The 23363-nt window shown below is 39.7% G+C and overlaps 1 protein-coding gene across 1 annotated transcript in view; it reads left to right on the top strand.

The window, feature by feature from the left end:
• Positions 1-7931, top strand: part of pdzrn4 (PDZ domain containing ring finger 4) — a 35617-nt gene extending 27686 nt beyond the window's left edge. Inside the window, exons 4-9 of the mRNA XM_034862928.1 lie at positions 469-567; positions 2969-3031; positions 5106-5207; positions 5392-5508; positions 6087-7151; positions 7254-7931. Of these exons, the coding sequence (XP_034718819.1) occupies positions 469-567; positions 2969-3031; positions 5106-5207; positions 5392-5508; positions 6087-7151; positions 7254-7826 (2019 nt within the window). The 3' untranslated portion in view covers positions 7827-7931. The remainder of the gene's footprint in view (positions 1-468; positions 568-2968; positions 3032-5105; positions 5208-5391; positions 5509-6086; positions 7152-7253) is intronic.
• Positions 7932-23363: the final 15432 nt, after the last annotated feature.

The following is a 23363-nucleotide window of genomic DNA, read 5'->3' as shown; positions in this document are numbered from 1 at the left end:
AATTGGTTATGTTTGGGGGTAAGGCATGTAAAGTAGTTGTTATTGTTATGGTTAGGGGCTTGGTGGAACAGTCCTCATAAGCATAAAACCACAAATGGGTGTGTGTTGTGTAAAAGAGAGAGAGGTAGGCATTTAAGGTTGCCTGGATATTGTACATCAGTAGAAAATGAACACAGCTCATCTTTGCCTAAAGCAATCTCACTGCTTATGGCTACAGAACACCAAACACTTCCAAAGTGATTAGTGAGAATGATGTAGAGCATAAAAATCAAGTTGGACCTCATCTCCTATTGGTGGTATCGTTTCAGCTGCTCTGTCAAACAGACGGGTAAACTCTGTGTTTGAAATGATATGGTTTTGGAATCCATCAAATCCACCAGGAAAAAAAACAGGTGCACTCATAACAGGTGCAACATGGGAAAACATTTCTGGTTTAAATCATTTTTGGTTTGTTTGTGTGTGAAACAGGAGGTGGAGCTGTGCAGGCAGAACAACCAGGAGAAGCTTGGCTTGACGCTTTGCTACAGGACCGACGATGAGGAGGACACCAGCATCTATGTCAGCCAGGTAGGCCAGATGTTCCCGTTATTTGGTCCTCCTATACTGACACTTAAGGTGCAAAAATAAGAGCTACCACATTAACCTTTGTTACAACTGTTTTCTTTTTAGCATTTAATCGTAATTGCTATTCCGATCACACATCTACTGATTACTGATAATCTGTCTGATAGAGACAGGGCTGCATGTTCGTTAAAGTAAACTCAGGGTCCCATGATCAGTTTTTTTTAAAGATTATTTTTTGGGGGCGTTTTAGGCCTTTTTTATTTGATAGGACAGTTGAGGATATGAAAGGGGAGAGAGAGGGGGAGTGACATGCAGCAAAGGGCCGCAGGCCAGATTCGAACCCGGGCCGGCTGCGTCGAGGAGTAAACCTCTATACATGGGCACCCGCTCTACCAACTGAGCTATCTGGGTGCCCATGATCAGTTTCTTTGGAGCAGGAAGTTATAAAAAAGGTGGTGTGAAATCCCATTTGAATTTCCATCTTTGCATTCTAAATAAGGGAGCAAGTCAAATGAAGTGAATGAGGGAAGAAGGAGAGAAAACGTGTTTGCCAGTAAAATATCAACTCTGAACATCCCCAACGTGGCCAAAGAGGAAGTCAGGTTTGAAATGTGATTCACATCATCCACATCATTCCTCCTCTTTCATTTTTAATTGAAGGTTTTAATTAGCTCTGAGCGACAACCGTCTCTTTCTCTACACACAGAATGTCAAATGACACATATCCTGTACCCACTGAATACCAAATACACTAAACAAAGAGTGGGCATATTACAGAGATTCTTTCTTTTTAAATACAAACGATTTACAGCTAGTCTTGCACAAATGTTAAGACACAATGAAAACAAATTATTGCACTTTCGAAGAAAAACCTGAATGAATGAGGGAATTATGAAGGCTTTAAGCACTACAAACTAAAAAAGGAAAAATGTTAAGTCTGACTGCAGGTGCCGTTTCAATCCCATTATGAACAAAAAAAGGTTTAAGAGGATTAGAATGCTGTAATTAAGGATATAAATGGCAGAATAGTATATTTAACTAATTTCAGTCGTCATAGAATTACATCTACCTATTAAAAGGCAGGAGTCTCTATTGTTCCGGCGCTGCAGCAGTGCTCCAGAAGTCCATCTTGCATGCACAGCACACTGGCATGCTGTGAACTGTGGTTAGTTGGTACGTTCAGGTTGACAAAGACATTCACAAAAGTAATTAAGTGAAATTAGCCCTCTTGGCTAATGCGTGTTAACTACTGTAGCAGAGACATAATAAAACTAAAACTAGGAGTCTCCGTAATCTGAAGCAGCGTGAACCAAGATGGCCAGCACACTTATATTAACTCTTACAGTATATTACCAAATGCAGAGCATAATAGGAAGGTGCTAGATTGCACCCGACAAACGTGTTGACCTCAATACAGCATACTGCGTAAACATCAACACCGGTTAACAGACATTGTGTGTCTATATGTATTGTGCATTTTTGTTGCCGATTCAAGTAAGTTAGACTAGTCTACAGTTGCATATTGAGTGATTTGGGGGTAAGTTCTGTAAGTTATTTCGGGGTGCAATGGTTCTGGAGAAAGCTACAAGCAGAAATACAGGAGGCAAAGCAATCGTCCCATTCCGAACAGGCACGCTTTGAACAGGCACTACACTAGTGTACACAAATCTGTGAAACCTGCCACTTATTTCTCTGGTTTTCACCTGTTCTTCTTTAACCAGACGGAGAATCTGAATGTTAATACAAGCACGCTGAACCTCCACAGATTGTCTCCCTCCAACAGAACGTATCTATTTTTGTATGTTTGATAAAAAGGATAAGAATGCTAATTTCCCTCATTAAAATGTATTTATGGATAAAATCGTTGTGACATTGGGACGTGTGATTCCTTTGTCTATTTCCACATGTTGCTATCTCTCTTGATCTTTAATGCAAGAAAAACTAAAATGAAATGAAATGGCTACTGAGAGCTTGTAGTGTTGTTGCATTTCCACTGGGATGCATTTTGAAAAATATGAGACTTGAATTCCTTCAACTAAAATAGAATCATGTCTATGCCACAAATACTTTTTTCCATTTAGTCGGGTTTTTCCATTTACAACTCATATGCTCTTTAATATGTCAAGGACTTGCATGTACCTCAGTCAGTGTCAGTCACAAGCTACTAAACTCAGGGTAAAGCACAAATGTCTGTGCCAAGAACCTGTGAAATGCAACATGTAACATATGAATACCAGGTTGTCAGCGAGAAAATAAGCATCTTCACTTTTTGGAAAAAACTGACTTGTTCCCTGACAGCAAAGATGAGATAGCAGTGGTTAGAGAGCAGTACATCAGTGTTTTTTTTTGGTGGAGATACACAATGGTCGGCTGTCAGCATTGATTTTCATGTTATTTTATGCAGGTGGAGCCAAACAGCATAGCAGCAAGAGATGGACGCATCAAGGAAGGAGATCGAATTCTACAGGTGCTTATTTTCTACACAGACACCAAAGTATATTCACACTAGGTTATGTTATGAACTCACATTTAGTGTGATGACCCTCAATATTTTTCACATCACTGGGAAAAGGTTTTCTTTGATTTTCATATTTACAAAAAAATAAAATCCCCTATTTCCTGTTTCTTTTTCTATGTTGAACAAACATGCCTTGGTAGATCCTCCAAGCCGCCTGAAAGACTTAAGACTTCTTTTTAGAGGAGAGCTAAGCAGCTGGTGTCTCTGGTCCAGGCAAGCATATGTATATTTAATCACCTCGTTTTACCAGGGAAATTAAAGCCCTTAGTTGCAGTTTTACTAGGCACTACATCATCTCTATCACTCCTCTCTTTGTCTTACTCCTTCTCATTACGTGAAAACACACAGTAGTTACTGCTAAAATTTTGCAACCTTGCAGACAAACAGTTTTTCTACTTTAGATTTTATCTGTATCCAGTCAACTGCAGATACAAAATAGTTTTATTGCACATTTTTTTCACCACAGGAAAGCAGAATTTACAAAGCGTCAGGCTTTGCATTCTTGACCAATTAGTGGCACCAGGTGTGTCTATCCAAGGTGAACAGTCCCTCGTTAACACTTAATGAGAAGTAGTCTGTTTCTTTTAAAGCCTTGGCACAGAATAGTGTGTGAATGCCGTACACCGTTTACCCTTAGTACTATTATGTGAGCCATGTCTGTGATATTTATGAAATTCAGCCCATATTTTTTTCTATGTTTGCGCATATTTGAGTGTGTATATGCAGATACACACTTGTATGCCTGTCCTCACCCAACTAGTTGATGAATTCATTGAAAACACCTTCTATCTCTGGCTGCCCTCCATCTGATTGACCGTTGCCCTTACCCTGAGAGTCTATTTGAGCCTCTTGTGTCCCGCTGTCTGTAAGTTGTGTTGTTGTGCTGACAGCTTACAGACCTCTTTGCATCTGAAGAGTCGCTCAGTTTTTTTTTTTTGTGCACTGGCACTTTTCCTGCATGCCTTTTTTATACACAGTTGTGTGGTTTTGTTTGTGTGGGTGGGGATAATATGCAATGACAAACTCAACATATCTCTAATATCAGTGTACTCATTTACCCTACACACTCACAATGCATTCTTTTCAAATAAGAAAAAGCACACAATGCCAGTTTTTCCTGTACATAACAATAGCATCTTGAGAACTGTATTTTTTCAAATCGTAATGCATGCATCCAAAATGTGTGTTGTCCCTAAAAAGATAAATAGAAAATGACAGTACAGCAATGATGTTTTACTCCGAGCAATAACATTCACACAAATGAGTTATTTCTTATGTTTGTTAGTTTATGTAAATTAGACTATGCAAAATATTCACTTTTATTTAACCAACACCTCTACTGACTCTCAGTCTAAACAACAGTATCAACGTTACCTCTACTCCATATTTATTGTACGTATCACTCTGATTACTTCCATTCTCTTACAGTAGTGTTTCTGTAGTAACATTACAGTAGTAGTAGTACTAGTGTGAATAAATGTGGGTAGCAGGGCCGGCTGTACTGCTGGCCCTATTATCTTCTTCTGACAGCCCCATTAGTCTAGTGAGGGAAAAGATGAACGCCACCTGTCAAAGAACAGTTAATTGTGTGTCTCAATGTGTGCTGAGAGCATACTCTCTTGTGAGGTTGAACTACGCACTTGCAATTTACTCCCCTTACCGGGTGTGCAGCCTACCCATGCCTTTTCTAAGGATTGTGTGGAGTGGAAGAAGTGTTGGGAGAAAGGAGGAAAGACAGACGGAGAGATCTGAGGAAGAAAGGTGTGAGAGTAAGAGACTAATGGAGGGAGACAGATGGGCAGAAAGAAGGAGAGAGAGAAAAATGTGTCAGTATTTGATTAGTCAAGGTGTGTCTTGGAAGAATAGGAACAATGGTTAGTTGTATTACACCCATCTTTTCCATTAATGCCATTTAAATGGATGATGCTGTTAAAATTACAGGTCCTTTCTTGGGTGTGTTGTTGGGACTTTCTGCTAGTTCCTCTTCTTAACATGACCATTTCTACTTGTCTTTGATGTACAGATAAATGGCTGTGAAGTGCAAGACAGAGAGAAAGCCGTTGCCTTGTTGTCAAGTGAAGAAGCAAGGAGCATCATACTACTGGTGACAAGACCAGAAATCCAGGTAAATACTCACACACGAACACAAACTCCCCTGCCCTATCTTGAAATGTCATGTCAAAGACCTTCCTGCTAAGTGCATTTTGCTTTCATGCAAACTGTCAGCATGATTGTCTGGAGTTGCTACACACACACACACACACAAACACTCAGAGAGACAGGATTCTGACAAGATGTTGTGATTTCAGCTGGAAGAGGAGGTATGGCTGGATGATGAGCAACAGGAGCTCGTGGAGGAGCTGAAGATGGAGATCCTGGAGGAGAGGAGGAGGCAGAAGGAACATAAATTTGACAGGGGAGATGAGGTGAGAGTGTTAACTGACACAAAATGTCTCCAGAAGGCAGAAGAGTGTCAGGGAAAGCGGGAGGAGAAGTTACATGGTAGGACTGAAAAAAGGACTAAATTAAAAAAAGGTTTCGGGGAGGAAGACTAGTGAGAGCACAGGAATCTTTTTAAAGATTAAACATTTAAAAAATGTGCGCTTCTTACAATATCTGCACATGTTGGTTAGGGAAAGATCATGGCTAAGGTTAGTGAAGGTTGGGCAACCAAAGCTCTGCAAACTGCAGGTCTATGAATGGATGCAAATGCTGGTCTCCATCATTAAATCAGACTTGCTAAACACACATCAACCACCTTAACTTTCAGCCTGTCTACATGTCAGGCATACTGCTTCCAGCAACGGAACTGAACATTGGCATTGGACACAAATCCTAAGGTGCAGAATTGTCATATATGGACATAATGTGTAGGGATAGTTGACTGATCACTCTCCCTTCACATTGCAACTCAATCCTGAACTTAAACACACATAAGGTATTGCAAGTAAATTAAATTGACCTTGAGGAGGATTAATTGTTTTTAGCTCTCTTTTTACACTAGCATCTAGCTGAAGAAGAGATAGCAACAGATACAGCCACCTGTTCGTCCAACAATCAAGACAAAGACAGTGGGTTTCGACGCAGTACAGACAGTCCAGAGCACCAACCACTGCTGGCTAGACTCTACAGGAGGACCCCAGCCCACTGCCTGAGGGAACGATGGCGGGCAGAGAATCCACACACAAGACGGGGGACTGTACTTCCACAGAACACCCAGAGTCCAAAGACATTTTCCAATGGCAAAGGCCATGAAGGGGTAGTCAGTATTCGCAATAGTGGAGGCGGGATCCTAGGTTTAGAGAATCGCTTCCAGCAACTACTTGAGCTCAAGTGTCAAATCCGAAATGGAGGAGAGTGTGGGGTGTACTCAATTCGACACAGTATAGAGTGTAGTCTCACTGAGCATGGAGTGGATGAAGATGGCATAGATGGTGTTGGAGGAGAAAATGGAGTGGAGCAGGACTTAAGGATGCTAAATGAGGAACTGCGCAGCATTGAGCTAGAGTGCCAGAGCATCATGCAGGCACATCAGCTCCGCCAGGCCAACCAGCTGGACCCCTCACAACCCGCGTCCTGCTCGCCAGGACGGACCCCTAAAGATGGACACAAGCGACATGGCAGGTTGGCCGACATCCACGAGTACCCGGAGCGGTCAGACATTGACAGGATCCGAGAGAAGGACAGCTCCAGTGCCTATAACACGGCAGAAAGTGCAAGGTCGACACCACTAGGTATGGAAAGATCACCTGATCATTCTCTGCAGAGACACATCAGCATCACCAACCAGAAAAACCTCAGACTGGCTTCCTCCACACCATCCAGCCCCATCCCTATCCCCAAGCCCCGGGGTACACCTAGTCATAGCAGATCAGCAGACCCAGGCTCCGTTATCTCCAGCAGCCCAGACCAGAGCAACCCTTCCCGGTCCGAATCAGACCCTGCCCTGCCTGCAGACGATGAGAGGTGTGAGAAGAAAGGGAGGACCAGAGATTCTAAGAGGGGGCTTCCCTATGGTTCTTATCAGACAACCCCCTATCAAGGCCAGGGAGGATCCAGGCAACTGCAGGTAGGTCTATCAAGAAGAGACGTGTCAATCTAACGCTGATACGCATTTGAGTGAGGCACCTCTTAAGACAGTTCTGTGCTAACAATGTTCTCTTTGTTGCAGAGCTACATGCAGCTGCTACAGAAGCACTCATCCCTGGAGTATTCCCAAAGCCAGCTGAGTCTGCTCAGTGTCTGTCGAGATCCTGTGCACCGAAGCGGACGCCCTGGGGAACCCCGTCTGGAGTGGAAGGTCAAGGTAAGGGCTGACGGCACACGCTACGTTGCCCGGAGGCCTGCTCGTGACCGCATCCTGAGGGAGCGAGCACTAAGGATCAGAGAGGAGAGGAGCGGAGGCATGACCACAGATGACGACACTATGAGCGAGATGAAGATGGGCCGCTACTGGAGCAAAGAGGAGAGGAAGCAGCACTTGGCACGGGCCAGGGAGCAAAGGAAGAGGAGGGAGTTCATGCAAAAGAGCCGCCTCGAGTGTCTAAAGGAGGGGCCAGCCAGTGGAGCTGAGGGCAGGAAAGAGATCAATATCTTGGAACTCAGTCACAAAAAGATGATGAAGAAACGAAACAAAAAGATCCTGGATAACTGGATGACCATCCAGGAGCTAATGAGCCATGGGGCTAGAGTTCCGGAGGGCTCCAAAGTACACAACGCCTTCTTATCTGTCACAACTGTTTAGCGGACACATACAATATTCAACACTTTAATATCCGGTAGCCTGCATTTCAGGAGCTACTGCTATGTAAAAAAAATAAAAATGTCTGTTTGTAAAATTCAAATAAAATAGCCACTGCTGAGGACTTCTGTAGTATTGCTAAGACAACTTTGTAACTATCACTTCATGAATGTTTATAGGTCTTTAACTCGTTCATTACAAGACCTCACCCATTCAAAACCTTTCACTGTTTTGAGACTTGTTTTTTAGAAATGCACTGGCTTCTGACAGCAGATGATTCTGGTAGCAAATTGGTTCAAACTGATTCACAGAAAAAAAAGTGGACCAAAAAGTACCAACACAATAACTTCATGTATACTATATAGTGTCTCTCCATACTCCATGTTCTTGGGTTTCATAGCATATGAAGCGACTTCACTTGCCTCGTTAAAGGTGGCATTTTTTATAATTGGGGAAAATACAATATTTTTCACACTTTGTAAACTCAGTAACTTTTTGTAACAATTTTTTTAAACTGAATGCCAATGTACTGTTAACAATTTTTATTGTAGTTTCTTATTTATGTTTCTATCACCAAACCATCAAGGTTAGAGTTTAAATATTTGATTGTACTGTAGCCTGCATTGTATGCCAGACCTGAAAAAATGACAAACTTTGAGAAAACTTTCATTGGAAAATTTGAAAGCACTGAAAATATAATTATGCTATCACAAAAGCTCATATTATTCATGAGCTGGGAGGGCTTTTTGAAACAGTTTTACCTCACTAGACAGTCAAAACTCTGATGCATCAGTGTTTAATTTTATTGTTGACTTAAGTCACGAGTCAATCCCCAACCCTTACTTCAAATCGTACATTTGTGAATTGTTTTAAATGTTAAATAGATTCATATTTATATTGTTTACTGTTATTTATATTTATTGTATATACATTTTTTATGGTCCGTCTGATAAATGTTTCACATTAAGTGGCTACCCTTGAAAGGAAAGTCAATAATATGTATAATATTGCAGGCTTTCAACTCAAACCTGCTGCTTTTCCCTGTAAAGTTCATTAAAGAGGCCTTCAGTTCAGTGTTTGTTCATTGTGATATTTGTAATAAAACAATATTGATAAAAAAGATTTAAAAAAAAAACTCTTATTGAACCCTTTTGTCATTTGTCATGTCAATATAAATCTTTACAATGAAGATTTTTAGCCTCGCAAGCAGCATGGCTTGGCGTGGCAATGGCCATTTGTTCCAACACTTTGGTCCTGGACTCAAATATTTCAACTACTAGTTGACAACTATTGGATGCATGGCCATTAAGTTTGGTGCAAACACGTCATGTTCTCCTCAGGAGAAATTGCAATACGTTTAGTGATTTCCTGACTTTTTGTTTACCATCATCATCAGGTCATACTCTATGAACATTATGACCATGCTCATGTTGACATTTATCCTGTGCACAACTGTGCCTTAGTTCAGTCTAACAGAGCCTGTAGAATATTGTTGAAACATTTTTTAGCATTCAACAGACGTCCTCTATGCATTGAGCCTTTTCAGTGCCAAGGACACATTTTCTGTGGAAATACAAAAAACTAAAAGAAAAATACAGCAGTCATATCATGTTTCTGCTGTCCTCCCCTCTGGTGTCAAGCACACACAGCTCCAAAGTTTTCAGTGATTCACTCTCAATGTGGCTCAGTAAGCATGCATTATGCATCCTGGGGCCAGCAGTTTACACGTTTGGATTTGAGAGATACAAAAGCAACCCTTGCATCTCTCTGCTGCTCTGTAATAAAATGTGCTGTTTGTGAAGAAAAGGTAATGTCTCCTGCAGAGAACAACATAGTTGATCTTGCGTGCGTGCGTGCGTGTGTGCGTGTGGTGTCAGGCAAGAAAAACCATGAGGAGGCAATCAAGTCATTTATCTAAGATTCATAATGCAGGAACATCTACATAAGTGCTGCCACTGATCAATACTGTGCAATTGCTAAGCTCTAAAAATACGAAGTGATTTGAAGAAAATGATTGGTAATTGAACACATGGGGGAATTAAATGGGACTGCAATGATTGCTGCACCTGGAAAAATTACCCCAACTGCCTCCGGGATGTACCAAACCAAGTCTCATGATCTCCGTATTCACACTCACAGGAAGTCACAAAGCATTTTGATATTCTCTGGCTTGATAGCACACAGAGTAATTTACTCTGTCACTACAGTTTACAGTATTCATGTATTCATACTGGGAGGACTGACTGACAGTGTGTATGGGGGGTAGGATACGGTGCAGAGAGGGTATGTGTGTGTGTGTTTGTGTGGGGGGGGGGGGGTTGGGGAGTGCGTCCATTTAGCGATAGGAGGCATCAAAGCTTAACTATACTCCCATTTCAAAGCATTAAGGAGACACTGGTGAAGTCTCCTCATCCCCTGTCAATCTGCTGTGTCTGTCCACAGCCCACTGAACTGAAGAATTAATGAGCGACATCAGACTGGCATCCCCATCGCAAGGGCTTTTATGCATAATATTAAATCAGGTAAGCACTGCACCCCCATTTCTCACAGCTAACCATCTCGCTGCAATAATATGCAACCTGTGACAGAAATGGCACAAGAAATGGGGGAAAAAAATGGTTGCAGTCAAACTAGTATTATAAATGATTAATCCCAATGTGCATAGCAAAGATTATTTAATGTTATAGTGGTATAGTGTGGAGGCCTACGCTGAAATAGGCTTGCAGTTCCATACATGTATGAAGCACAATAGCATGACCAAATCCGTAGCTTAATGCTAAGGCATTGAGACATCAAGACATGACAAAGAAAGAGAATATCATAATAATTCAAGTAAAAATTGAATACACTTTTTCAAAGGAGCACTGCCCAGTCTTATTCTCCAAAAAGAAGAATAGAAATAGTTTGACATTTTTTTAACATGTGCTTGTGGTGATTTTGACCTTCTTGCCAAACTCACGGCCGAGAATGAATAAGCGTATGTCCCAAAATGTCAAACTGAGGATAATTTGAGGAAAAAACCCAAAAGTAAACACTTTTACACAAGAACAAAACAAACAACCTTAGTAAAAACTGACGAAGAACAAAAAGAAATATCAAATATTATAAAAGGCCTACAAAAAAGGGGTTTGGTCAGGAAACGTCATTGATTTTTGTTTTAAGAAATTAAATGTAATTAGTGGTTTTGGAAGAGTTAGGTCGTTTTTTGTTGGAAACTTTATAGCTTTTTATTCATATAATAAACTTATATCAACATATTTTTATTTCACATCCACACAAAAATGTGAAATCCAAATATCCTTTTCAACCAGTCTTCTCATCTGGATCTGTCACATTCAAATTCCAACAGCTGAGCAGCCTAGTGCGGTATCTTGGCTTTCTTTAATCTAACGAAACCTTTTGAAGCAGATGCAAACGAGTGGAACTAGAAACAAAGTCAGATGTTCTTTACTGAGACGCCGGTTTAGACAACGTGACAGGATGTGAGTGACTTTATGTTTGTGTCCTTGAGTGTGATTATGCAGTGGGCCATTATAAAAAAAGAAAAACAACTTTGGGAAATTCTCATCCATTATAAGAGAAATGAAGCATGTCTGTGGTTTATTTGATTAAGCATTTTAATGTTGCTAGATAGATGTGGAATTAACAATCAATCTAAAAACAAGATTTAAAAAATTCTAACTGACCATGTGCTATTAGCCCCACTCCTGTTGTTACTGAGTCTATGCTGTTTACAATGTTAACGGTGGTGGATTGAAATTTGTGGTGATTATGAAACAGTGGGTAATGGATTTCACGCAGAGGTTTCCAAAAGCAGGGTTGTCCTTTTTAGCTGATGAACGTCAATTTTGCTGGTTGAACTGGGCGCTGTTGAACAAAACAAATCTGTAGCCCGTTAAAAAAAATTGACAAATCTCCTTCACTGACTGCAAACCCGTATTCATTTTGTTAGCCAATGACACTCTTTGGCTTTGGGAGAAATGCTGTTACTATATATCTGGGATGCTAACATCAGCAACTTGTGTTAAAGCAGACAAACATATTCTTAATTTACAATAAACATTTATCAGATAATATATTCATTACAATTTGTTTTTTGTGTTGTCAGTTTTAGAAAGCTCAAAAAATAACTCCCCAAATAAATACAAATATGTGCAAAATACAACTCCCCAAACTCATAAGATGCTGGGTATCTTTGTTGCTAGTGCCCAATGCACACCACTTCAACACTCTCACTATGTAGTGTAGCAGTTAACAACTGATTGAAGTACTTCAATGAGGCTCTTTTGCAGACTAGAAAAATAAGAGATCCTGGATAATAAATTATTAAAATATTCCTTTCTTGGAATGCATCATGTCAGAGACGCAACTCCGTCACAATCTGTGTGTTGCACATATTGTTGAATTAACAACCTGCAGATGTGCATTTGATCGATCAGTGCTGTTTACTGGCCAACAACAGGCAAGTCTGTCATATTTTAATGTGCAGCACAATCATGAGTTGTGTCTTCTTACAGAATAAATGACTGATTAGGGCGGGGTAATGACATGATCATTTTCCATTCACGAAACCTCTATTCACAGCCTCAATTATGCGCTAATGGCTCATTCAGACTTCTAATTAACTAAATGGATATTTTTCACTGTCTTTTCCTTATTAAGGACAACAAACTGTACTCCTGTGGTGCTTCAATCAGTCCCAAACACAGAACTTTCCCCACTATCTTTTTCTGAGGACTACAGTTAACTGCTCCTCAGATCTCTGTAGGGTAAATCCAGACAGCTAGCTGGACTATCTGTCCAATCGAAGTTTTCTGTTGCACGACTAAAACATCCTTTGTATGTACACGTTCAACCAAAACAAGTTACTTTGTGAGGCTATTTTGCGGAGGCGCTGTTGCTCCATGCTGCACTTAGCGCTTCCCAAGACAATTGCCAAGAAACCAGAGCACGTTTTTCTTCCATTCCAGAATGCTGTGTGGACTCGACAGACCCTGGTAATATGAGAAACCAGAACATTCAGAAAAGATAACACTTACGGCATATTGCATTAGGGTTGGGTAATATGTCGATATTATATCAACATCAACATATGAGGCTAGATATCATCTTAAATTCTGGATATTGTAATATTGGGATATGACACAAGTGCTGTCTTTTCCTGGAAGTTTTATTATTTGGCTTTACCCACTTAGTCATTGTATTCACATAATTGGTGATTATTTATCAAAACTCTCACTCTGTTAATATTTTGTGAAAGCACCAATAGTTCACCCTACAATCTCGCTGCAATATTGACATTGATGTATTTGGTAAAAATATCATGAAATTTGATTTTTTTTTTTTCACATTGCCCAGCTTTGCATTGTATGCAACATTCAATGTCTTGCTCAAAGGCTAGTACAACTGGAAATGTGGTGATTGATACATCTGGGATCAACTCTACAACCCAGGTGTCTCTTTTGCCACTTGACCACCCCATTTCCACCAATTGTTAGTCAAGCAGAGAAACCAATGTGTGGTTTTAGCAGATAAGATGCCGTTGCTTTACTTTGCTGTGGCCACCACAAACCACGCCAGTAAAGATATAGAATGAAAGCTCACGCAGAGCTTTAGCAATAAAAGTAACAGTGGCTCAACTCATGTATGATTTGCAATGTCAAATATTCAGAGGAACAGTCCAAATGCAGATTTAACACTTGAGATAATTGGAACAGAATGCATACAGAGGTGGTGAGGTGGCAGGAAACAAAGAGGTTGTAAGTGCTCATCTGTGGAATGGGAAGAAGATGGCATGTGAATGAGAGGAGCCAATGGCTTTCTAGGATGTTCTAAGTGAGATACAGGTCTGTGTTTTAAAAAAACCTTTTTGCTCTTGAGTCCCATTAATTCCACCTGAAAGATTGTCAGGTTCATGAATCTATTAAAATCTGAATGAAACACTTTAAAAATTAACTGGACTAACTGAAAAAGAAACATGTTTACATGGTAAGAGATTTGTTCCAAATGCCCCATGATGTGAGATAAATAAAATATACCTGTACACGTTTTGATTTCATTTTTTGCCTTTTATACATCTTTTGGAGCCACCATTACAAGACAGATATGTAATGTGTGTCTTTTTCAAGTAGATGTATTTCATTCTTATTAGTGACAATAGCGGTTGATAATCCAGCCGATCTGACACCTGGGTTATCCTAATAGACAAATGCATTCTGTATCAGTCTCTCCTGTGTGGTGAAGGCTTTGATTAGTCACTATTGATCTGGCTGACTACTCCTTATCTTTATCAGTTATTTCTGGTTTACTGGAGGCACCCTGGTGGGCTCAGTGGTTTGGAGTATTGTGCTAGGAATCCCATCTCTGCCCTGATCGGAGGATTCAAAGCTCTGTAGAGCAGAGCAAAAGACGTGAGGAAAAAACAGCTTTTTCCACCCTTCTATTTATTTTTCAAATGTTCTATTTAAAAAGGATACATTGACTCTGTTATGCAACCCCTGTAGAATGAAGTATCTAAAATATATCAAGAATCTTGTCTGTTTTGTAGACCAAAGACTGTCCATTCAGTTTACTTTAAGTGATAATGCCAACGTACATTTTTCAATTCCATAAGTCGAGACAGCAGGATGTCTTCACAAGCTGTTTTTAATGGATTTGTTAACACAATGGGAGCCTATCACCTTCAGGAAGTAGGCAACAAACAAGGTTGCTTAAGCTGGAAGGTGAACGCCTCCAACAGCTGATTTGAGTTAGGTTGAGCATTGATTAAGATTGAGGTCCTCCTGAAGGGATTTACACTGAGATACATTTCAATCAGGAGAGACCAGTTGCAGATATGCGACAGTTAAACACAGCATAATAAACTTTGTTTGGATAACAGCTGAATTGATTTAGAAAGATTTAGGATTGATTAAAAGTTAGACCTTCCAGAAAGAATTTACGCTGAGCAACATTTCAGTTAGCCACAGCCCTCTCCCACTTGAGGTCCATGGGCTTTGTACATGGGGACCTCAAGCCTGACTATGTTGTCTTTGGGGACCACCAGCAGCAGCCCCTGAGAGTAGAAATGTTTGACTTTGGCCATGTGTCTGCTGCTCAGCCTGGTTTCTCTCTGTGCAGACCACCTGAACAGAGCACCAGAGGTCATGCTGCACATTGTCTTTAATGAAGTCATCGATATGTGGTCTCTGGGCCTGGTAGCTGCAGAGAGGGCTACTGGGTACCCATTCTATCCTGGGGAAATGGACTATGACTATTACTTAATCATAGTCCTTTGTATCAGCATTGGTCAGTTGGTTAAAACTCAAAACAGTTCTTGCTGAAATGGATCGAAAATAGTTACAGTGTCAAATGTCATATGGTGTCAAATAAAAGAGTAAATAAAAGGTATGTATTTTTACATTTTAAAAGCAGAGATACTGTGTGTGTGTGTGTGTGTGTGTGTGTGTGTGTGTGTGTGTGTGTGTGTGTGTGTGTGTAGGGGGTTGAACTTCTTTGATCTTTACAGCCAAGTCTATTGACCATAGATTATTGGACACTGAAGTGTTTTTACCAAGTTAGTTCATCCTCTATGAATAGCTTCCTGAATGGCCTACTTTAAAGTGGCAGCTCTAACCAAGTGTCATTAGAGCTGATGAAAGCAAATTGATTTCAGTGGCAAGAGGATTTCCAGAGGAACAAGTGCCTCCATCAGATTATCTTAAACTCAGAGCAAACATGTTTTCTTTTCTTTTCTTTTTTTTGGGCAGAGGTGCACAGATGACGCTCCCTTCCCCTACAGTCCCTGTGAAGCTGTGAAAAAAAGAGGACAGGAAATTAAATTTTAGGACGCTAAAATCGGGTCTTGTTCAGAGTAATTGATCGGGCTTTATGAGAAGCTGCACTGTGATGTTGCAGTCGAGTCATTGGGACCCACGGGTCGATGATCCTGAGAAAAATGAGGTGAAAGGCTGATAAAATCTGCGCTATACGTACATATTTAACCAATTACCAGGAAAACAATAAAAACTGTTAAATAAGTGTTGCCTTTCCAATGTTGACAAAATGACATGTTTAGTTGAGGAAATGTACATGTCCTTATAGTTTAATACATATACCAACACCACATTTGGCACTGGCAATCAAAATTTGAAAATTCATACATGTGTATATATATATATATATATATATATATATATATATATATATATATATATATATATATATATATATATATATATATATATATATATATATATATTCATACATGCTGTGAAACTATGTACCGTGTACACATTTAACGAATGGGAAGGAGTTCAAATTGCTTCTCAATCTTGAACTGCGCCTGTAACAACAGCCTACACCATCAAATATGCTAACATGTGCTAATTAGCACTAAACACAAAATACAGCTAAGGCTGATGGGAATGTCATTAGTTTTGCTGTAATTTGGACATGGTCTCGCATTGCCAGACCTATCTCCACTGTGCTGTGTCAGCGCTGGATTACGGTCCGGGACTGGTTTCTATTCTGGGGGGGAGGGGGGAAGCTCTGGCTTGGTTGTATTTCTTTAAACCAATCCCAACTGTCCTGGGTGCCGCCAAGGGCTGTCTGTTGATAACTCTTGACTATCTTCTAAGTATATATGACTTATTTAGCCATAAAGGTTATAAACAGAATCCAACCTTTCGAAACATATAGTGCACTTCTAGACGTTTGCATTAAAGGAAAGATTTGTGTTGTTGAAGGTTGAAATCAATGAAAGATTCATCTGAGCGAGAAAGGTAAAAGAAAATACAAGAAACATCAAGGTATATCAATAAGAACAGCTTTAAATCAAAGCAGCTTATTGGACAACAGGATGGGGCAGTCTGTGTTTTGCGATCGATTACGCTAATTCACTGTTTCACACAGCAGAGCTCTGTGAATGTCTGCTGAACAACCAGTCAATAAATAACCACCGTCTTAGATTCTACATATTGCTTTTGACTCCCGCACTGACTTAACAAACTTACAAATGCTTCACACTCTGATCAATTGAGTCGCTGTTATTTAGTTTGTCACGTGAGTCATCACCACTGGACTGCATCGGCAGATTTCCGTAATTGCTGGAGCAGGCCCTCTCACGATCTGATAGAGTAATAGTCTCATAAGTAATTGCCTTTTGACAAAGTGAGGCTGAGTGGGAAAAGGGACTGAGTTGTCTGTGGGAAAGGAAACATGTGGAAACATAAGTTTTAAATGCGTACAGGATATGTAACAAGCAATTAACTCATTGTCAAATTATGATTTATGAAAAGGGTAGCCGTGTTCACTAGCAAGACTGAAGGAATGTAGAAGAAAGCATGCCTCATGCACTACAACTTTATGTTTACTTGCTAACTCAAAAAAATCCAGATAAATGCACTGTAATGTAAAATGGTTAGTAGGTTCAAAGTAACCTGGATTTTGTTTAGTAGTTTAGATGTTATAAAGTAACTTTACTATGTTGTTTGTGTAGAGTGTGGACTGCCTAAAGCTGCACTTCTCAGTATTCTCTAATCAGAGTCACTCTCACCCTGCCTCATTTCAGTGAAAAAGCTTTAATAAACTGACTGTAAGCTACCTGGCTAACACTTAAAAACAGACAGTTAGTAACTAGCTGGTGAACATAGTGGAGCATTTAGTAGCTAAAGAAATACAAATTTCTCACAAGAGTTGGTGGAGACTAAAACAAAGCTAAAAGAACAGTGAGTTTCCAACTCTATTTTTGCCAAGTAGCCAGAAACACAACTACAAATAAATGCTAATGTTGCTCCATGTCTTCTGGATATGTAAATTTTCAATTGTACAAGTTTGACATATCAACTTAATGATGTGATAATGTAATTTATTTGTGTTTACAGCTTTTTGTGCCGCCCCTAATTAAAAAATGAAAGTCAATTAATTCAGATTCAAAGTCTACATGTCTGTTTAAATGTAGGCCTACTTAGACCTATTCTAGACAAGACACACTTTCTTGTATGACAACAGCTCATATAATAGGTACAATTTCATCATAACCAACAGAAATGATGGCCAAAATTGAGTCAGATTATCAAAGCACAATTTTTAAGCACAAACTGTCTTTATATTACAGTGACATTTGCCTAGAGCACCATTCACAGTGCAGTACTACAGTAACCCTGACTTCTACAGTATCGAAGAAATGAATGTCCACATTAATGTTACTTTTACGTCAGTGCACATTCAAGGTGTCCTCCCATCTCTCCTCCTCTGCTTACAGTATTTTCATAAGTTTCCTTTTCCCCAGCTGGTTGCCTTTAGTAACATGGAAGCCTCCCTGCAGGGCTCTTAATAATCATGTAATCTATCCATTCACTGGATGGAACCTCCTTAAATTCCCCTTATATGTACCCAAATGTTCTCCTCTGGGTGTCGAGGCCAACTAATAAGCAATAAGCTAGAGTGGAGCTAATGCTACGAATCCTCCAATCCTTCATCACTGATAGGGAAAAGACCTGAGGAAAGCCATGGGGCAGAGAGATAGACATGGGTATTAACACACACACACAAATACACACACACACACACACACAAAGGGCCCCCATAGACAACTTCTACCTCTGGGGTCCTGCTTTTCCCTCTACCTACTGTATGAATCACAGGACCATACGTCTAAATTGTGTGTCAACACCCAATCTAAATGCAAATGGTTAATCGTCTCTTCTGTAGCCCACAGCCCCCCTGGAATCTACGCACACCCCCAGCAGACAGTCATGCTGTTATTAGGTTAGTGAAGAAGCGATCACAGGTCCGATTAAATAATTAAACCTGCATTTTTTAAAAGCCTCTATTGCTGTGCCTAGCCTCTAAATGGCCATGGGACTTTGTGGCATGTTTGTGTATGCCTTGGCTCCAACAAGGGATGCTGCTGTGCATTTGAAGCATTCTATTAAAAACTACCTACTGGTAACTAAGGAAATTTCATCTTGTATATTGTGATAATTTTGTTGTATTATTTGTTTCTATTACTGCAGCATTATTATATAAAAGGAGATGTGGGGTATAGACTATTTAAAAATGTATGTTAGGAAACTGATACATTTTTTTTATACAGTATGTACAATACATGTTTGTGTTTCTTTCTTTCCACACTGGGAAAAAAGGTTTAATTACATTTTAATGCTGGTGTAGGCATTTAACCTACTCTGACACCAATTTATCAGCTACTCTCCTTGTTCAATATAAGCAACAGGGAATATATCCTCAGAGCCAGACCGCCAACCGTTGGGAGGTATTTTTACACTGATGGGGAAACAGAGTCTCAGATCCTGGATCATGTGGTAATTAAAAGGGCAGGATGCTACAGCAGAAGCTGTTCTAGTGGGTTAAAAATTAAGTTGCAAACCCTAAACCCTAACCCGAAAACAGCTAGTTGATGCTCATTAAAAGCCCTTTCCATTACATTGGATTTCAGCATGATGAATCTAGAACTAGAAGTATTTTATATTCTCAGGATTTTGGTAGATGTGCCTTTTCAATGATGAGCCATGAATAATTCTGTGCAGTTCGAGTATCCCTTTAGAAAAGATCTGTGAATATCATAACCATCTACTTCTGCAGTGTCTGACTTATAGCCTAAAAAGTTTCTTGTTACCAAAGATAGCACTTCATGCTAATGATAACCTACATTTCATCCAGGCAATTTTTGGCACGTTGAAGGGTGGTGAATTTTTCTTTTTGAGGAGGGGCAATAAGGTACAGTCTGTAATTATGCAAATAAAAATCAGCGAGCGATCCATTGTAAGTATTGAATTCAAACTAAAGGCTACAGCATTCAACTTGTGGCTTACAGCCTTTCCTCTATTGAATAATTCCTCACTTCCTGAATTAATTATTGCCTTTATGGTTTTACTTGGGGGGGAAAAAACGCACGCCAAGGGTGGGCTATCATAATGCTATTGTGTCAAAAACACAATGTATTGATTTCAATGCTTCAGGCATGTGATGATGGGAAAACTGTTTTGGAAGCTGTATCAGCTTGTATCAAAGAAGCAGGGAGGCCACCACCTCCTGTGATAGTGTTTTCTTGCATTTAAGCATGAATCCCTGAAGACTATAAAAAATTGCTGGCTTAGTTGAGGAGCTACCAGAGGGGAAAAGAAACATACTGTAGAGAAATTGAGTATAATTTACTTTGAAGCACAAGAAAAACAAACCAAATCGCTGCTGTAAAATTGCTGAAACGCCAAGCCATTAGACTCCCAGCCGCTTTCTTTAAACAAGTCAATGCCTCACAAAGACGACTAATTCACCTCTGGGCGCCAAAAGCGTCTTCCAGTTGAGGCCCCGCCCTTTTTCGTGTGCAGAACACATTCACGTGCTGAGCATCTGTCAAAATACATATTCTCCCTGCAGCATCCATAGACACCTCCATCCAAGGACAAATCAATTAGCAGTGAAAGGCAGGCAGATGGTTTTGAAGGACAACGGTGCCTGTGCCTCAGGTGAGATGCATCGGATGGCAGCGAGCAACTGTCAAGTAGGATACTCGTCTGAGTGATTCTTCGATGTCATCAGCCTGCACACATGCAACATCTCCCCGAGAGCCTCTGCCAATATCAGACACACGCCGCCACAAAGAGGCAGCTCACAGCTTACTATAGGATGCCAAAATCAACGCTGAGAGAGGGAGAGAAGAGTGAATATTTCATAGACATATTATCAAACTGAATTCTAGATTAGCATTCCATCTAAACTACCCCAGGTGATGCTAAAGAGGCTCTGTGGAAACTGGGTTTGTGAATGTTTGTGCGCCGAGGGAGCCAAAAAGGGAGATCAGAATGTGAATAATTCAAAAAAATACATTACAAAAAAGCAGGGGGAAAAATGAAATGGCTTTTTGGTAATTATGAATTTCAGCCGCGGAGTAAGATAATCTTTTTTTTGTTGATTGTATACTTACAAAGGGACAATACATCAAAGTGGCTAATCAGGTGATTTCCCAGCATCTTTTCAATTCTACCTTCCGACTGATGAGATAACAAGCTAACCAAATTAGCCTAGCTGCTTATCTGCAGGTAACCAGGACAACGTTTGGTTTGTTAATAATTGAGGTATGGAGCGAGCAGGTACAAAGGCAGCAGTTTTTGAGAATCTGTGGTGAGGAATGATAGAGGACCTGAAAGCTGAGAGAAAGGCAGATCAGTTAAAAGACTCATTGTCTTTTCAGCCATAATTAAGGCACACAAAGGCAAGAGGATATAGTACACATCGGCTAACATAGAGAAACAAAGTGCTAGAGACAAAGCAGCAAAGATGGGAAATGATTAATTATAAGATAAAAAGGAAACAACCACAGCAGCGGCAGCTAAGAAAAAGCACTTCAATACCGAAGGTGAAAAAAGCCTGATTTAGTAAAAATTCTGTCTACAGCCTTTAGATTCTAACTCATTAGTTGTCAACATGTTAGCAATCTTAAATTTACAGCTCATGGCTCATATGTTTTCTCTGGTTGTTTAAAAAAAAATAGAATTTCCTAAGATGCAGTGTATTAACTCTGGCTGACGGGGGGGGGGGCAATCATGGAAATGGACTCTGTATAACTGCCAACAAACAAATTCTAATGCCTGCTAATTGAGATTCATGGCTTCAAATACCAATCAGATAAAGTGATTAAGCCTTAGCTTGTCCAGATCTTTAAATCACAGCTTCCCCTCCCAGTACATCTCCCTCTGATAGTCAATGTCTCATCATTTCATTATTAATCTGTCTTTGTTTTGAAGCCGTGGTGTTCCCTGGAGAGCTCAGACTTGCCACAATTAGAAGATGTAATTATTCTTCCGCAGCACTTTAAATTTAAACAATCTACATCTTCTCCGTCTTCAATAGGCTTGTATCATGCTGTACAGTGTTTTGAGCATTTATAAGATCACAATGAAAAAATGTGCCAGCATGCAGCCAATTGCTCAATTTTTAATGGGTGTGGTGCTTTACAAAGTGCAGAGTGAAATTGAAATTAAGGGACCATTTACAGCTGGTAAAAGGGGATAAACACTTCAGAAAATGTAAAAAGCGAGGTAAGATGTTTTTGTGGAAAAAAAGTGTGTACCCATTCCTAAGACAAATTCCTTTTTTTCAATCAAAGATTCAAGATTCAGAATCCATTATTTATCCCACAATGGGAAAATTAACACTGTCCCTTACAAATCCCTTGAAATACATCCCAACCACATTCATTTTATATATATTTATATAAATATGTGTATCAGTGTACACAACAGTGCCTATGATGGATTAACAAAATGATAAAACTGATGTGTTAAGTGCTATGTGTTTTATACTTTGGACAAAGGCTTTCCAAAGACATGTAAGTGTAATGTAATTGTATCAAACAGAAAAAAATTGTCTTATAGTTGTAAAAGTGCTCTAAATGGAAATTTGAACATCTGCAAATCCATGACAACTGAGTAAACTCCAGCTGCTGATGAAGATCATGTGATGGGATTGAAAGCTCCAGAACAGCTACTGAGGACCTTGTTGTGAGATTATTTTTTAGACTGCTGTTTTCAAGGTGAACAATTAACTTAAAAGCTAAAAAATATTATACATTATACTGCCTTATACATTAAAATATTCATGATGTGATACAACAAGACCATCCTCCCCTTCAAAACAGCCACTGAAGTTTTTTTATATTACAATTCATATTTACCTTCTCAGTGATGGCGCCCCCTCCCCCAGTGGCTGTACTAATTATGACGGAAGCAAAGCAGAAAGTAAAATTGCAAAGTAAAAGAATTGCGTCAAATTTCACATAAGTAGATAGGTTGGTGGTGGCGTAGGAGTTCAGTTATGTTAGACTGTATTTTGGTGCAGGATGAATGCTAACGACAGCTTATAACATGCACAAAATGCCAATGAAAACACACTGATGTTTGGTATAATGTTTACCACATTTACCACATTGTTAATAAGCTAACATCTGCTAATAAGCGCTAACACAAATTGCAGCATATGTTGGAGGGAATGTCATCCGTTTTGCAAGTTTTGGGTCGTAAACCAAAGTAGAATTCTGCAAGATGTCCCTCCAAGATGTCCCTTATATTTTGCACATTCAGTGTATTTTATAGATGTATACTATTGGCTCGCCATTAGAGTTTGAAAACATGTCGACAGATGAAAATCAGTCTGTATCATTACCAGGAAGGGGAAATGACCTTGTCCTGCATTGACAGCTTAATTACTGTTGACCAATATTGAGAGCCTGAATCACCAGTGATCCAAATTTAAAGCTTTAATCAGCATTGGATAATATAACTGACTGTGAGCCTGCCGGCCTGTCAACTGAAATAGTGGTCACTTCTACAAAGACTGTTTCTTTTTATGATGGCATTGAATCAAAAATGAATTAAGCACTTTGCAAACACAACATTACTGTGATGAGCTTTGGGTAAATTATGATTAGATATTGTCATCATACTGCATACATGGATCATTTTAGTTGCCATCTGTTTTTACTGCTCCCCGGTGAACAAAGAAATTGAGTTTTTTTTGAGTTAACAGTACTGACAGAAAGTA

The sequence above is a fragment of the Etheostoma cragini genome, chromosome 23, assembly GCF_013103735.1.
Source record: "Etheostoma cragini isolate CJK2018 chromosome 23, CSU_Ecrag_1.0, whole genome shotgun sequence".
In the NCBI taxonomy this organism is placed as follows: domain Eukaryota; kingdom Metazoa; phylum Chordata; class Actinopteri; order Perciformes; family Percidae; genus Etheostoma; species Etheostoma cragini.
This window is presented reverse-complemented; position numbering and strand designations above follow the sequence as displayed.